General features: G+C 46.5%; 1 protein-coding gene and 2 long non-coding RNA genes across 5 annotated transcripts; 1 reads left to right on the top strand and 2 right to left on the bottom strand.

Moving 5' to 3' along the window:
• Positions 1-465: 465 nt before the first annotated feature.
• TUFM (Tu translation elongation factor, mitochondrial) lies at positions 466-4,166 on the bottom strand. The gene is made up of 10 exons (XM_081299210.1): positions 4,008-4,166; positions 3,713-3,907; positions 2,960-3,126; positions 2,683-2,787; positions 2,429-2,593; positions 2,167-2,299; positions 1,983-2,087; positions 1,698-1,849; positions 1,474-1,593; positions 466-771 (listed from the first exon to the last, which is right to left on the bottom strand). Exons 1-10 carry the CDS (start codon positions 4,048-4,050, stop codon positions 598-600), a joined length of 1,359 nt encoding a protein of 452 aa, XP_081155336.1. The 5' UTR covers positions 4,051-4,166; the 3' UTR covers positions 466-597.
• Positions 4,167-4,224: 58 nt separating this feature from the next.
• LOC308651761 lies at positions 4,225-7,605 on the top strand. 2 transcript variants are annotated; one of them, XR_014022661.1, is made up of 3 exons: positions 4,225-4,552; positions 5,899-5,968; positions 7,566-7,605. It is a non-coding gene; the product is annotated as an uncharacterized lncRNA (long non-coding RNA). The 2 variants fall into 2 exon arrangements; XR_014022662.1 differs by having other exon boundaries at positions 4,225-4,581.
• On the bottom strand, positions 5,855-14,486 carry LOC308651762. Of its 2 annotated transcripts, XR_014022663.1 has the most exons (3): positions 14,102-14,486; positions 13,345-13,484; positions 5,855-6,262 (listed from the first exon to the last, which is right to left on the bottom strand). It is a non-coding gene; the product is annotated as an uncharacterized lncRNA (long non-coding RNA). The 2 variants fall into 2 exon arrangements; XR_014022664.1 differs by lacking the exon at positions 13,345-13,484.
• Between the last annotated feature and the right edge of the window lie 182 nt (positions 14,487-14,668).

Below are 14,668 nucleotides of genomic sequence, written 5' to 3'. Positions count from 1 at the left end.
GAGCTTGCTACACTCCCAGCCCTAACTGCATTCTTAAATGTTCTCATTCCTGTACTTGAAACAGTCATAGCGGTAATGACCACTCAAGTACTCTTCAGGAATGATTACTTGGCTTTCTGAGATATGTACTTAGTACTTCTTATACACTGGCTGCTAGGTCCAGAGTATAGTCCCCACTAACATAGCACTTAAATGGGTGGTCAAAGAAGAAGAGTGCTTAATGACAGCTGACTCCATGGTGTCTCCAAGTGACAGGCAAATCTTTTAGGAATCATAAGCTCACCAATAGTAGATTCTACTTCTCAAACTCAATAGCAGTTAAAATGGCTTTGAAGAGCTTTTAGTTTATATAACCCCCATAGAAATGGACTGAACTAAGCTCTTCATCCATCTTGGGCTTCATTTCCTTTATGTAATCTCCTGTCACTTCAATTTATGCAAAGGACATAAGACACAAAGGCTAGCTTACTATTCACAAATTTTATTGCCCTATCTTGCCTGGCAGGCCACCCCATGTAACCAGGGGAAGTGTCCATCTAGCTGCACTGGGCTAGATTGCAGCTCTAAAATTAAGAGAACCTGAGCAGAAGTCCACACTCAACTCCATTTGATGTTCTTGTCCTCTTCGGTCATTGCTGGTATGTCTGTGACGAGGCCTGTGCCAATGGTCCGATTGCCATCTCTCAGGGTGAAACGCTGGCCTTTCTCTAAGATCATTGGCTGCCGCAAGATTAGGCTGAGCTTCAAGTCCTCCCCAGGCATGGCAAGCTCCTAGAAGAGGTGGAGAGATGGACCAGACACAGACTTAGTCTAACTGCTGGCTGCTGTGGAGTTAAGTCATGGGAAAATGCAGCAGGGTGATGAATCTGTCTGGGCACAGCTTCATGTATTCTGACCATCAGACCACAGACATGTTATTCAAGAAACCCTGTGCTTCTAGGGTAGGGTACTCCCCCCACCACATTTTGGTACTGGATATTGAACAGAGGTGCTTAATCACTGAGCCACATGCCCAGCTTTTATATTTACTTAATTTTGAGATGGTGGTCTTGCCAAATTGCTGAGGTTGACCTTGAACTTGCAATCTTCCAGCCTCAGCTTCCCAAGTTGCTGGGATTACAAGTATGCACCACCACACCCAGCTTGAGGTACATTCTTAAGAAAACTATTTAGAAACTTTGCTTTTAACAGGTTTCTTTGTCAGAAGACTTTGTATTTAACAACACTCGTCAAGAGGCATCCTTTCCAGGGAAATGTTGTGGGTAAATGGTGGTGGAGCTGGGCTTTTGACCTAGTTCAGCCTAGGGCATGCTCGATGAGGACTCCCAACTCCAGTGCTCTCAGCAGCAGCCGCCAGCCTCTCTTAACCCAAGGAAACAGACCCACCCAAGCTTTCTATGACATCTTTGAACTATGAGAGCTGGTAGGAATAATACTCCCTTCCCGCCTTCACGTTCCCTATACCCACCATACCTTCCCTGGAGGCAAGACAACACGACAGGCCATGTCCCAAGTCAGGGAGAACATGACAGGCATGAAGTGGGATACAAAGGGCTTGTGGCGGCCACCCTCCTCCTTGCTGAGGATGTAAACCTGAAGGAAAGAGCAATGAGGATGAGCTGGGCTTGGCTAGAAGCCCTGCTGCTCTGCAGGGGACAGGTTAGCTCAGCCCTGCCACCATTACTTAGTGCCCTCACCTGAGCCTCCACCTTCTGGTGGGGCTGGATGGAACCTGGCTTGGCCATGACCAAGCCACGCCTCAGATCTTCCCGCTTCAAGCCTCGGACCAGGGCTCCAAGGTTATCCCCTGCCTCTGCCCTCTCCAGGCTCTTGTGAAACATCTCAATGCCTAATGGGGAAGAGAAAAGGGAGGGAGTAGACAAGACACAAGAGAAAATGGGGAGGGGTGTCAGGCAAAAGGAAGGCACAAGAGAAAGTCATCTTGGAGCCAGTCCCTGGATGCCAGGGTTTGCTTCTTATACCTGTCACAACAGTGCGAATGTTCTTGCTATGTCCCAGAAATTCACACTCATCTCCTTTCTTCAAAACACCACGTTCCAATGTACCTGTCACCACTGTGCCTCGGCCTAGGAGAAAGGAGGACAGGATGTCAGACCCTGGGTCAGGCTGTTGCTGTGGGAGGTGATGAACAGGCAGAGTCCTCACCAGGAATAGAGTAAACTGACTCTACAGGCAGCAGGAAAGGCTTCTCCAGATCCCGTGTGGGCACTGGGATATAAGTGTCCACAGCGTCCAGCAGCTTCTGCACCGACTTCACACCTAGCTCAGGGTCACGTTGCTGTTGGGGGATGGGGTAGGATTCTGAAATTTCCTTTGTTTCTCTCACCAAGAGCCATTCCCCTAGACAGCAAAGCCCTTGAATACCCTCCTAGCCCCATCATCCATCAGCACTAACCCCTGCCTTTACCTCAAGGGCACAAAGAGCGGAGCCTATAATGACTGGTGTCTCCTCCCCCTTGTAGCCAAATTCTGTGAGCAGTTCCCGGATCTCCAGCTCCACTAGCTCCACCATTTCAGAGTCCTGGACAGCATCTGCCTTATTCACATACACCACAATGTGCTCCACCCCAATCTGTAAATGGGAAAGGAATAGAGTCGATGTTCAGAGTCACTCAAGTTCCCACTCTTCCTCTTTCCATCCCCATCCAGGCTCCTGAGTACCTGCTTAGCCAGTAATAAGTGCTCTCGGGTCTGGGGCATGGGACCATCATTGGCTGCCACCACAAGGATACAGCCATCAAGAGGAGCAGTGCCTGTGATCATATTCTGGGTAGAAGGACAGAAAACAACCTCCTCAGCTCTTTACCACTACTTGTGGCCATGGCAAACCTTTGATCTCACATCCAAACATCTGAATCTCTCCTAAAGCACCCCCTCCCCACAAAGCCTATCATCTTGAGAGGAGGCAGATTCTGGACCTGTTCCTAGCAACCCTCACCTTAACGTAATCTGCATGACCCGGGCAGTCTGTGTGGGCATAGTGGCGAGCAGCAGTGCTATATTCCACATGGGCCGCATTGATGGTGATACCCCGAGCTCGCTCTTCCGGGGCATTGTCAATCTCTTCATACTTCTTGAATTTAGCCCCACCTCCCTCGGCTAGAACTAATTGGAGGGAAGAGAACACACCTCTCAGCCCAAGTTCAAAGCTAGAGGCAGAACTCAGGCCACACCCCTGGGTCCCTCCCATCTAAGTAAACCTAAGGGAGATCAGTAGATGAAAAGGGGCGGGGTGGGGGGAGAGGCGGGGCAAGAGTTAATCCTGGGAAATGATATTGGGCAAATTAGTTATTTTGTGTGTACATACAATATGTAACAACAAATACCACCACTATATACAACTATAATGCACCAATTAAAAAGTCTCTTCCAGCGGGGACCACTTTGGGCCAGAAAAAAATTTAAAAGGCCTCAAGGGCCTACCCAGTGACTTCTGGGGAAGCCTCTTATCTGCATTTCCCAAGGCCAAAGGAAAGATATACATAGTTAAATGTACATCCTTAGAATTTTTACATAATTAATGTATAAAGTTTAGGGAAATCTGGCTTCTACGTTTTCCAAATCACCTCCCCCACGTTCGAGTTCTCTTGGGGCGACAGTAAACTGACACCGTGGTGGCCCCACCTCCCTGGTTCCCAGTCCCTCAAGTAGATAGGGCTCTGGCGGACGCCCCCACCCCAAGCCTGCTCACTTTTCGTGATGGCTGCAGTCAGTGTGGTCTTGCCGTGGTCCACATGGCCAATGGTACCCACATTCACATGGGGCTTGTCGCGCACGTAGGTCTTCTTGGCTTCCACAGCCAGACTGCGGTACAAGAGGGGTAATGCCCGGGCTTTCAGCGGTCGCAACACGCCCTGCAGTAATGGGGTCGGGCTGGCGCAGAAACCTGCCAAGACAGGGCGCGGAGTCAGGGCGTGAATCCGAGCCCAGCTACCGCAAAGCCCGCACGTGCCTCCAGGCCACCATCGCCCTCCCTGCCTCCTCACCACTAAAGCGGGGCGTCGCGCGCAGCAGGGTGGTGGCCGCCATTGTGGTCGTATTCTGCCCCCGAGAGCCAGTAGTGAGTATCGGAAACCCGCGCGTGCAACCGAGGAAGGGCACTTGCGGCCGCAGGTCACATCCGGCGGAAGTGAGGGCAGGTCTGGGTTCCTCTAGCCTCCAGTTTCTATGGGCATATAGCCGACTTCCGGGAGTGGGGCGGAAGAGGAGGGTGTTTGTGTCAGGGAGACGGGGAAGGATTAAAGTTTCCACAGCTCCCTCAGGCCTGGCAAGCTGAGGGAAGACGAAGGTCCCCCGGCACGGCGGAGCAGTGAAGAGCGCCCGGTAATGTACCAGGGGCCCGACCGCTCATGAGCTTCTAGTTCCCAGGGCAGCGGACTTCGAGGGTTAGGTAGGGCTAGGCTGGGTTCAAAGGGAAGAAGGCCCCGGCCTGCGGGCGGCCACCGCAAGGACTGCTCGGGAACATCCTGGGCCCGGCGCAGAGCGGCACCGAACTACCTGAGCCATCTGGCGGCCTCTGCCGCAGCTGGAGGTAGGACCAGTGCCTGGACGGGGGCTCAGGTGTGACTCGTCTCTCTTCTTTAAACTGTTAGCTGCAAAATGGGAATAGTGGCTTCCACTTCAGAAGGAGATCTGAGAAGGAATGAACTGGGAGGAGTTGGGAAGGGTTCCCGGGGCGTCCAGTCCCGACCTCAGATACCAGCGCTCCTGTCTCACAACCTGCGGGGACGCTGACCTCACATAGAGCCACCAGGACAACTTTGCCGGACTCCCCTGGGACCCTTCTGCAGCCTAAGAAGCAATTCCCTTGGTCGTCTTCCACCCACAGAATTTTTTACAGATGACACCGAGGGTGAAGGACCACCTTAGGAAGCCTTTTGTTGTTGTTAAGGGGGATTGATCTCGAGCTCATGACCACTGAGCCCCATCCCCAGCCCTATTTTGTATTTTATTTAGAGACAGGGTTCACTGAGTTGCTTAGTGCCTTGCTGTTGCTGAGGCTGGCTTTGAACTCACGATCCTCCTGCCTCAGCCTCCCGAGCCGCTGGGATGACAGACATACGTCACCGCGCCAGGCTTGGGGAGCCTTTTAAGGACTGCCCTGAGTCTTGGTCCCGCCCTGGCCCCAGCGCTTAACACAGGATGGGGCTCGCAGTGAGTGAGTGCCCAGTAAATTTCGATTGAATGAATGAGTGCAAGGTAGTAAATGACCTTTCACATCCATCATCTCATGGAAGCTTTCTGTGACCTCACCCTGAGGTGGTGACAGTGGCTGCCTAACTCTAAGTTATGTTTCTGGAACTCATTATATACCCATGGGAATGTAACCCAGTGGTAAAGTACTATCCTAGTATGTGCAAAGTCCTGATTTTGACACTAGCACCACAGGAAAGAAAGGAGGAGGGAAGCCTGGTGCAGTATTGCACTCCTGTAATCCCAGCGACTCAGGAGGCTAAGACAGGGGGATCGCCAAGTTTGAAACCAGTCTAAGCAACTTAGTGAGACCTTGTCTCCAAATTAAAAAAAAAAAAACAAACAAACAAATTAGAGCACTTGCTTAGCATGTATGAGCTTTAATCCCCAGCACTCCCTCAAAAAAAAAAAAAAACCAATTTATTTTTAAAGTACACTATTTGGTAGGTAACATAATGGGTGTTATGAACCTATGACACATTTTGGGGAAAGCTGAGTGTGAATGCCTGAAATTTGAGAAACACAGTGCTCAGGAAAGAGTCCAAAATGGGGGAAATATTTTCTGCTGACTATAGCAACTTCTTTTTTTTTTTTTAATAAAGCATCTCACACTCTTTTTTTTTTTTTTAAAGACAGAGTGAGAGAGAGAGAGAGAGAGAGAGAATTTTAATATTTATTTTTTAGTTTTCGGCGGACACAACATCTTTATTTGTATGTGGTGCTGAGGATCAAACCTGGGCCGCACGCATGCCAGGTGAGCGCACTACCGCTTGAGCCACATCCCCAGCCCCATAGCAACTTCTATAAAAGGATTTTTCTTTCACTTTTTTTAATTCGTGCCTTCTTGTTGTAATGATTTGTTTCATAACTGGACCAATGTCACTCCCCAGCATTTCCCCCTACATCAGGAATCTTGATTTACAGATAACAGACTTACATTGGCTGATTTAAGCAAAGAGGGATTTATTAAGGGTATTAGGCAGCTTACAGACTTAGGACACAGGTTTGAGGAACAGTTCCAGGCCATAGAATGGATCTCATCTGGTAACTGCTTAAAAAAAAAAGAAATTGAAAATAAAACTGCTGCCACTGTAGCAGAATACAACAGTTACTAATAGGGGCATTATGTAAAGTTGTGGATGTGTAACTGACGTGATTCTGCAATCTGCATTTGGGGTAAAAATTGGGAATTCATAACCCACTTCAATCTAATGTATGAAATATGATATGTCAAGAACTTTGTAATGTTGTGAACAACCAATAAAAAAAAAAAAAACTGCTGCCACTGCCAACAAATACTATAAGCCAGGATTTAGACTCATCTCTAACAGTTACTGCTAGTGGCACTAAAGCTTGTTCTGCATCAAGAAAGTGACTTTCCCTCTCCCCAACCCCAAAACCAAGCAAATCCAAAGCCTCACATGGTTGTGTCTTATCAAAGGACCTTAAATGACATATCAGTGGAGGCTGAGAAGTTGACTGACACTGATATTGGGGAACAGGTTTGACTGCAGAGAATTTCCTCAGATGTACAGTCTCTTCAAGATGTCCCTCTGTACTTACGACCATATTATTGTGAAAGAGTGGAAAGAGCACAAAGGTCCAGACTAGTCTGGATATGGTTACATGGTCCCCCACCCCGCTCTGCCCAGTTCTGGGGCTTGAACCCAGGGCCTTGTGCATGCTGGGCAAGAACTCTACATCTCTAGCACTTTATTTTGCCATAGGGTGCCACTAAGTTGCACCACCTGGCCTCAAATTTGCCTCCTGAGCAGCTGGGGTGAAATGTAGGTTCAGAGGTAGAGTCCAGGAGAGCCAGACACCTGTGAAAACATCTGTGAACAACGTTAAATGAAGAGCTCCTAGCCACTGTAGAAAAATAGCATGTGTATAAGGGGTGGAGACAAAGGAAACTGAAATAATTGCAACTTTAGAAGGCTGAATTTGCTTGGAGATTTTTCTCTTTCAAACATTTATGTGTTTACAGTTGGAAGAAAAATTCTTTATGCAGAATCTTGAACTTTTGTTGTACTAGGGATCAAACTCAGGGGAGCTTTACCTCTAAGCTACATCCTCAGTCCTTTTTATTTTGAGGCAGGGTGTAAGTTGATGAGGGTCTCCCTAAATTGCTGAGGCTGGCCTTGAACTTGTGATCCTCCTGTTTCAAAATCCTAAGTCACTGGGATTGCAGGTTTGCTCCACCTTGCTTGTCCTAGAATCTTGAACTCCTTAAAAAGATGCTCTTAAAATCAAATGGCTTTCCGCCTCCCAACCCCAGCAATCTGTTTTTTTTCTACTGTGTGGCAGACTTTGAACTCCTGCTTAACAGCCATTTTTCTTTCTCCCAACAGTGTTCTGATTTAGTTCAGGATGGCCTTTTCCCCAGCTCCATTATGTATCTATACATGCACATAATATAACAAAATAATTTGGCAAGGATTCCTTATTGTTAAGGAGGCATTGAAGAGATGCACATCCTTCTCTGGATGTTGTAAGGTCTGGATAGGAAACCTGGAACTGCTGTGCCCATCTTGCTCCCAGTTGATGACAAGGCCAAATCCCAGAGAAGGACAAAGCAAAGAATGCCCAAGAAGACTACTGATGTGAAATGAGGAGTGTCCTTATGGTTTAAACAGGATCATTTTTTTTTTTTTTTTTTTTTTGCAGCCAAATACATCCTAACTACCATCTCTCACTTGTTATTTATTTTTATGTGGTGCTGAGGATTGAACCCAGGGTCTCGAACGTGTGAGGCGAGCACTCTACCACTGAGCTACAACCCAGTCCCTGGAATGGAATTTTTTTTTTTTTTTAGAATTTTTAATATTTATTTTTTAGTTTTCGGTGGGCACAACATCTTTGTTTGTATGTGGTGCTGAGGATCGAACCCGGGCCGCATGCATGCCAGGCGAGCGCACTACCGCTTGAGCCACATCCTCAGCCCCCTTAACTACCATCTCTCAACAGGGCGTGGTACCAAGATGTATTTCTTGGGTTTTGGTCCTGAGACAGTGACTTAAGAAGAGCTGGGGGTAGGCTTCATCTGTTTCTCTGTCCTTTGTGCCTGGCCATTTTCATCTGTAGGCCTCTGTGAGTATGTTGCACTTAAAACAATTTTTTAAATATATATATATATATTTTAGTTTTCGACAGACCTTTATTTTATTTGTTTATATGTGGTGCTGAGAATCGAACCCAGTGATTCACACATGGTAGGCAAGCACTCTACCACTGAGCCACAACCCCACCCTTAAAACTATTTTTTTAATTAATTTTTTAATTTTTCCTAATTAGTTACACATGACAATCATTTATGTACTTTGATATACATAAATGAAATATAATTTCTCATTTTTCTGATTGTACATGTTGCAGAATCACATCGGTCATGCACGCAGTGCACTTGAACTACTAATCAGTCTTCCCAACTGAAGGGGCCAGTATTGTGGTACTAGACTCAATATATGGAAAACAGGGCTCATTTTTCTCCCACACTCTCCTCCCTTACCCCTGCTATTACTGGGTATTGTAGGATTGAACCCAGGGCTACTCTACCTCTGAGCTCTACCCCCAGCCCTTTTAATTTTTATTTTTGAGAGAGGGTCTCACTAAGTTGCCTAGGCTAGCCTCAGATTTGGGATCCCCGTGCTCAGCCTCCCAAGTCGTTGGGATTACAAGCACGTGCCCACCACACCTGGCTTCTGACACTCTTATACATTAAATAAAAGGCAATACCACACTCTCTTCCCCTTTTCCCACACCTAACACAGTACCCAGACCTGTAGGTTTCCTCCCTACACTAGATCTCAAATGTGACCATTTGTCACCCTTACCACTATTAACACTGTGGTTCATTTTGGGATCATCCATCATCTAGGTTACCTCAAGAGCTCTCCAGTAGGTCCTGTAGGCTCTGTTCTTATTCTTAATATCTGTCAAGTCCATTCTCCACACAGTCTTTAAAATGTGGTCAGGGGGTTGGAGTGTAGCTCAGTGGTAGAACACATGCTTATCATGTGCAAAGCCCTAGGTTCAATCCCCAGCACTGTAATTAAATAAACAAACATCCATCTTACCTGAATTATATCTTAATATGGCTGGTGTCAACACAAAATCAAGACTCTTCCCTGTGGCTGCATATCTGGCCCCTGCCCACCTTTGAATCTAATATCACTCATTTCACTCACTCTCCCCGCAGCCAGACTGGTCATCTGTTTTACAAACATCCTAAGATTGTCTAACCCCAGGATATTTTTTTTTAAATATTTTTTTAGTTGTAGTTGGACACAACACCTTTATTTCACTTGGATTGAGCCCAGGGTCTTGCACGTGCGAGATGAGTGCTCGCTGAGCCCCAGCCCCAGCCCATTCCCCCAGGATCTTTGCAAATGTTCTTCCCTTTCCTGGAATGCTGCCCCCAGCTTTCCCCATGGCTTGTCCTCATTCAACAGTCTACCTGGGACGACATCACTTCTTATCTCAAGTAGCCCTCTTGTCAGTTGTCCTTTGATTTTTTTCATAGCACCTAGATATCCCAAATTACTAGCTTGCTTGGTTCTGTTTCTGCTATCCTGTCTCACCAGCTTATGACAACAAGAATTTATTGTTTAACAATAGTGACGTTTAGATGAACAAGTCATTCAATGAAGAAATGACTTGTATCACTCAGTTGAGCCTTTCTGTTGGGCTTTTTAAGTTTCTTGATGTTTTTAATGGAAAACAAAATTTGTATTCATATCCACTTCGTAAATAAAAATGATTTGCAGCATCTTGGCTCTATTATCTACAAATTGGGGATGGAAGTTAACTATATGATCTCTAAGATTTTTTTATTTCTAAAGTTTTTAGAGACCCTCTCAAGTTTGTTGTTGTTGTTGTTTTAAATATTTTTAGTTGTGGGCTGGGGCTGGGGCTCAGCGTTAGTGCGCTTGCCCGGCTTGCGTGAGGCACTGGGTTTGATTCTCAGCATCACATACAAATAAATAAAATAAAAGATCCATCAATATTTTTTAAATATATTTTTAGTTGTAGATGGACACCTTTATTTATTTATCTTTTTTATGTGGCGCTGAGGCACAAACCCAGTGCCTCCTCTACATGCTAAGCCCCAGCCCCCCCCTTTTTTTTTTTTTTTTAAGATACGGTCTCATCAAGTTGCCCAGGCTGGCCTCAAACTTGTGATTCTCCTGCCTTGTTATTGTCATTTGAATGAGTGCATAGTAGCTAACTGAGGAAGAGGTCCCAAAACTTTGTCCTCAGTGCCACTCATCAGGCCCTTACAGAAGTTCAGTGGCATCCTGCACTCTTTTTCCCACCAGCCAGCCTGGCACTATGTCCTCAAAAATCTCTGGATATTCCCCTGGGTACAGGCCCCACTGTACTGCCTTTGTCAGGTTAGCATCAGCCTTTCCTGGACCACTGCACCAACTTCCTGTCTGTCCCCAGGCCTACCCACCTGCCCTCCACCCCTGCACGCCAACCCTGGGTGCCCTTCAAACAGTGCTGACCACACCCGTGTCATTCAGCTGTGAAAGAAGGTATCCAAATTGGAAATACTGTGAACATCACAAAAGCTGCTCAATCAAAGGCATTTGAGAGGTGGCCTAGGTGGCTTAGCCATGCATGGCTGCCTTAGAGGCGGCCACACTTTCAGGTTCAGTAAGTCACAAGAATGACTCAGAATGCAGGAAGTGCTACACTTGGGATTCATTTCATTGGATACAAATTAAGACCTGCCAAGTAATAACAGGCAAAGGCACAGGGCAAATTCTGGGAGAATCCAAAGGCAGAGTTCCACACACTGTCCCTGTGAACTCCAGGTACTTCCTCCTGGTACATCGGTGCATTCACACCTGTTGGTCTCCAGCATCCTGAATTTTTATTGGGGTTTCATGATTTAGGCATGGGTGATTAATAAATCACTGATCAATCCCCAGGTCCACAGGCTCCAAATTCCAATCCACAAATCACCAGGTTCTTTCTGGTGCTCACCCCATACTGAAGCTACATACGGGCTGCCATGAATACTCATTAGCAAAAACTTCAGTATAACCAAAGGGATTCTTCATAAATTGTTTCTATCACTTAGGAAATTGTGCATGTTTTTGCAGCTCTGCTAGGAACCTGGGACAAAGAATAAACAAATTCTTATTTTTTCAGTACTGGGGATTGAACCGAGGGGCACTTCACTATTGAACTACATCCCTAGCCCCCACCTTCCCCCCCCCTTTTTTTTCTTATTTTTTGTGTGTGTGTGTGTGGTGCTGGGGATTGAATCCAGGGCCTTGTGCATGTTAGGCAGGCACTCTACCAACTCAGCTATATCCCCAGCACTATTTTTTATTTTGAGATAGGTCCTTACTAAGTTGCCCAGGCCGGTCTTGAACTTGTGATCATCCTGCTTCAGTCACCCAAGTTGCTGGGATTACAGGTGTGTCCCACCATACCCAGTGACAAATTATGATCCAAGAGATGGTCTTAAGGTGACTAAAAGCTGAGCTGATGATTGCCCTATTTCTTTTGGTGAAGCCATCAGGAAAGCTACGATCTTTTCCCTTGAGCTTGTAGAACAAAGCTTAGAGCTGCTGTTGGCCATCTTGCTATCAAGGAGAATACCTGTCTGAGAATAAAGGCAGCCCAGAGGAAAGCAGAGCTAAAAGAGCCAGAGGCCAAGTTCAAAATGACATTGTTAGAATCCCTGGATCCAGCCATGCCTGAAGTCATTACTTCTTATTTAATTCTTTTAACTGACAAACTACTCCCTCTTCATGTTTAAACTAGCTTGAATTGGGGTTTATATCATTTGTGGTACCCTGAGTATTAACCTATTCCTGAGGAAGAAGTGTTTCTCCCCTTCATACTAATACCTTGGTTTAACTTGGCACAAGATGCCATCCTGTCCCATCTTCCCCCAAACTCCTTCCTTCAATGGCCATTCTGTCTACTAGCTTCCTTCCCCTTAGACTTCCAAGACTCCCTCAGCAAACCTTCCCACCTTTGGGGGTGGTAGTAGTGGTGCTGGGGGTTGAACCCAGTGCATGCCAGACAAGCACTCTACCACCGAGTTACCCCGCCAGCCCCTTCCTACCTTCTCAAACTCCAATCCTCCATTTCTGACCTTCCCTTTTCAGCAAACCTGTAAAACAGCTCTCCCCATTCCTCCTTCCACTTCATTCACTCCTTAAAGCACTAACACTTGGCATCTGCTACCACCACCTCCCTAAAATTACTTTCCCCAAGGTCACTTAGCAATCTCTCCGTATCAACATCTTCTGTAAGAGACAGTGGCAGTACGTAGCACCACTCCCATGGATCCTTTCATGTCCTGTATGCACTTGTGCATTTGCCCATTTCTCCCTCACACGTCCTGTATTACCACAGTCCCCACCTTTGGCATATGGCTTCTCTTCCAACACTTAGAACTCCCGCCTTTTTATAATTTATTAATTCATTAATCCTCATGCTGCTGGAGGGCTTTGCCTTGACAGAAGTGCCTGGGACTCGACTTCTGAGGGATGTGAAAGTACAAAAGGGCCAAATCCCTTGTTTCTGGACAAATCTGAGGCATAACTTACTTCCAGGGCTCCCTTGTGGCTCTAACTGAAGTACTCTCTGCCCAATAATCATGTGCTTGCTTGGCTTCCTTTTTCTCCTCCTGCTCCCTTACTGGTTTCTCTTGGTAGCATTTTTTTTTTTTTTTTTTTTTTTTTTTTGTGGGTTGGCAATCAGATTGAACCCTGGGCCTCAAGTATGCTATGCACATGCTCTATTAGTGGGCTACACCCCAAGTTGAGGTAGCTTTGTTGCATTTTGATATTGGGGATTGAACCCAAGGGTACTTTACCCCTGAGCCACATCCCCAGTCCTTTCTATTTTTTATTTTGAGATAGGGTTTTGTTAAAATGTAGAGGCCACCTGAGCCTCCAGAATCTCTGGGATTACAGGGATGTGCTACCATGCCCAGCTCCAGGTAGCACTTTCTTAATAAATAATTTGAATACATTTGAACACAAACCCTCATCTCAGAACACTTCTGGGAAATATGACTCAAAACATCATCTCAACACTTTCTATTTCTCTGCCTGTTTAGGGTTGTTTCCCAGAACGAGGTCTCTTCTCTACATATATTACCTGGACTGTCTCATTCATGTCCATGGCTTCAACCATTGTTCCTCATGTCTGATCACCAAACTGCTTTGTACAGTTCAGACTGTAAATTCATCTCTGCTGGACAGCTCCACCTAGCTCTTCAAGAACACCTCCTGATGCATCTAATACAGTAGACACTCATTACATGTGACTATTTTAAAAAATTAAAACTTAAGTTCCTTAGTCATCCTTGCCACATTTCAAGTGCTTATTAGCCATATGTGGTCATGGCTGCAATACAAAATGTTAATGTAGAATATTTCAGTAATCTCAAGGTTTTATTGGGGGCTGGGAATGTAGGTCAGCAGTAGAGTGCTTGCCTCACATGTGTGAGGCCCTGGGTTCAATTCCCAGCATACACACACACACACACTTTCCTGGGCAGTTTAGACACAACACTTCCAAACCTAACTCATCAACAGCCCTTTGCCTTTCTGTATTCCTCAGCTGTGTCTCTCCCAGGTGGATGGCCCAACTACAGAAGGTGTATAAAGATATGCAGGGGTAGATCACAGATAGAGATTCCCTCCCATTGGCATCTCTCTCTGAAGCAGGGTAGACAAAGCTGATGATGAAGAACCTAACAAAGGCCGTCTCTGACATGATGATAGCTTGGTTAGAGCCAGCAGATTGGCTAGGTCAGAAATTACTTTTTCACAGTAAGTTCTTCCAGCCCCATCTGGCTGCCCTCAGTCTTATGCGAGTCAGAGCATTTATCTCCATCTCTTGGGTTACTTACCTCTGTGTTCCAGGATGGGCACTTGATCCAATCAGTTAGTTATGGAAATTTTATTGGAAATCTCAGGGTAAAAAAAAAAAAGTGTGCTCCTTCTACCAAGTTGCTAAGCTGTTGGGAATTACGTCTGGAGATAGGGAAAGCCATCTTGCCACCAAGAGAGGACACCCTGCCTGAGGGTGAATCTAAATGCATGGGAAAACTGAATTAGGGATGGTGAGCCACAGGTTCCTCATATCTTTCGGCCCCTGCATTCAGCCGATCCTGGCTCACTCTGGACTTTTCAATTATTTGAGCCATAGATTTTATACCTCCTGATGTCCTCAAACACACCTCATTATTTCTGGGCCCCGTTCCCCCCCCCCCCCGTCTGGGACGTAATCTCCTGGACCACCTGCCCCTTTCCTCACAGAAGCAGCCAAATTAAGTTCGGGATCCGCCTCCTCGCGGGGCCTCCCCAAGGTCACCTGCTTCTTCCCTCGCCCAGCTCCTTGGGGGCGATGTCCACGTCCCTCAGCTGCAGGGCCAGGCGCTCTAGGCTGCGGCGGGACCTTCTGAGAGCCTTGGCAT

The sequence above is a fragment of the Spermophilus citellus genome (genome assembly GCF_964194105.1).
Source record: "Spermophilus citellus genome assembly, chromosome: 6".
NCBI lineage: Eukaryota > Metazoa > Chordata > Mammalia > Rodentia > Sciuridae > Spermophilus > Spermophilus citellus.
This window is presented reverse-complemented; position numbering and strand designations above follow the sequence as displayed.

Coding starts and splice junctions, on each gene's coding strand:
- TUFM (XM_081299210.1), bottom strand. CDS start 4,050: ATGGCGGCCACCACCCTGCTGCGCGCGACGCCCCGCTTTAGTG. Junction 3,908..4,007: donor CGCGACGCCCCGCTTTAGTG/GTGAGGAGGCAG, acceptor CTGTCTTGGCAG/GTTTCTGCGCCAGCCCGACC. Junction 2,594..2,682: donor ACTTATTACTGGCTAAGCAG/GTACTCAGGAGC, acceptor TCCCATTTACAG/ATTGGGGTGGAGCACATTGT.